Here is a 451-nt window from a genome sequence, read left to right on the forward strand (position 1 = left end):
GTGGCAATGAGGGTGCGCCCCCCCCCCATCCGCAGGGGCGGGAAGCGGGCCCAGGACTGGGTGCACACAGCCCGTGCCTCCCGCAGGTAGAGCTGGAAGCGACCGATGAGGCTTCCCAGCCTGGACTCCAGGTCTGGAGGCACCAGTGTTGCTCCCTGCACCTGCGCCAGAAGCTGAGTGTGCTCCTCCACAGCACCAGAGAAGAGCTCCTGCAGGCGCTGGAGCTGCTCTGCTGGCAGGTCCTGAGCCACCAGGGAGTAGGAATGCAGGAAGCGGTCCACCTATGGGAGAAGGGACATAGGGTCAGAAAGTGGCACCAGGACCACCGGGAATGGGATTCACTGCCATCTTCCTCACTCAGCCCAGCCAAAGTGGAAACAGCCTCAGCCTGCCAACCTCCGGGGAGAGGCCCATCTCCAGCTGCACCACCCAAGACTGGTCACCCAAATCC

At 63.9% G+C, this 451-nt stretch overlaps 1 protein-coding gene across 1 annotated transcript in view; it reads right to left on the reverse strand.

Annotated features, from left to right (window-relative positions):
• The window catches only part of PIGO (phosphatidylinositol glycan anchor biosynthesis, class O), a 17,201-nt gene that overhangs the window by 7,432 nt on the left and 9,318 nt on the right, over positions 1–451 (reverse strand). The window contains 1 exon segment of the mRNA XM_009999701.1: positions 6–281. Within this exon segment, the coding sequence (XP_009998003.1) occupies positions 6–281 (276 nt within the window).

This window comes from Chaetura pelagica, unplaced genomic scaffold, assembly GCF_000747805.2.
Source record: "Chaetura pelagica isolate M959 unplaced genomic scaffold, ChaPel_1.0 scaffold426, whole genome shotgun sequence".
Lineage (NCBI taxonomy): Eukaryota > Metazoa > Chordata > Aves > Apodiformes > Apodidae > Chaetura > Chaetura pelagica.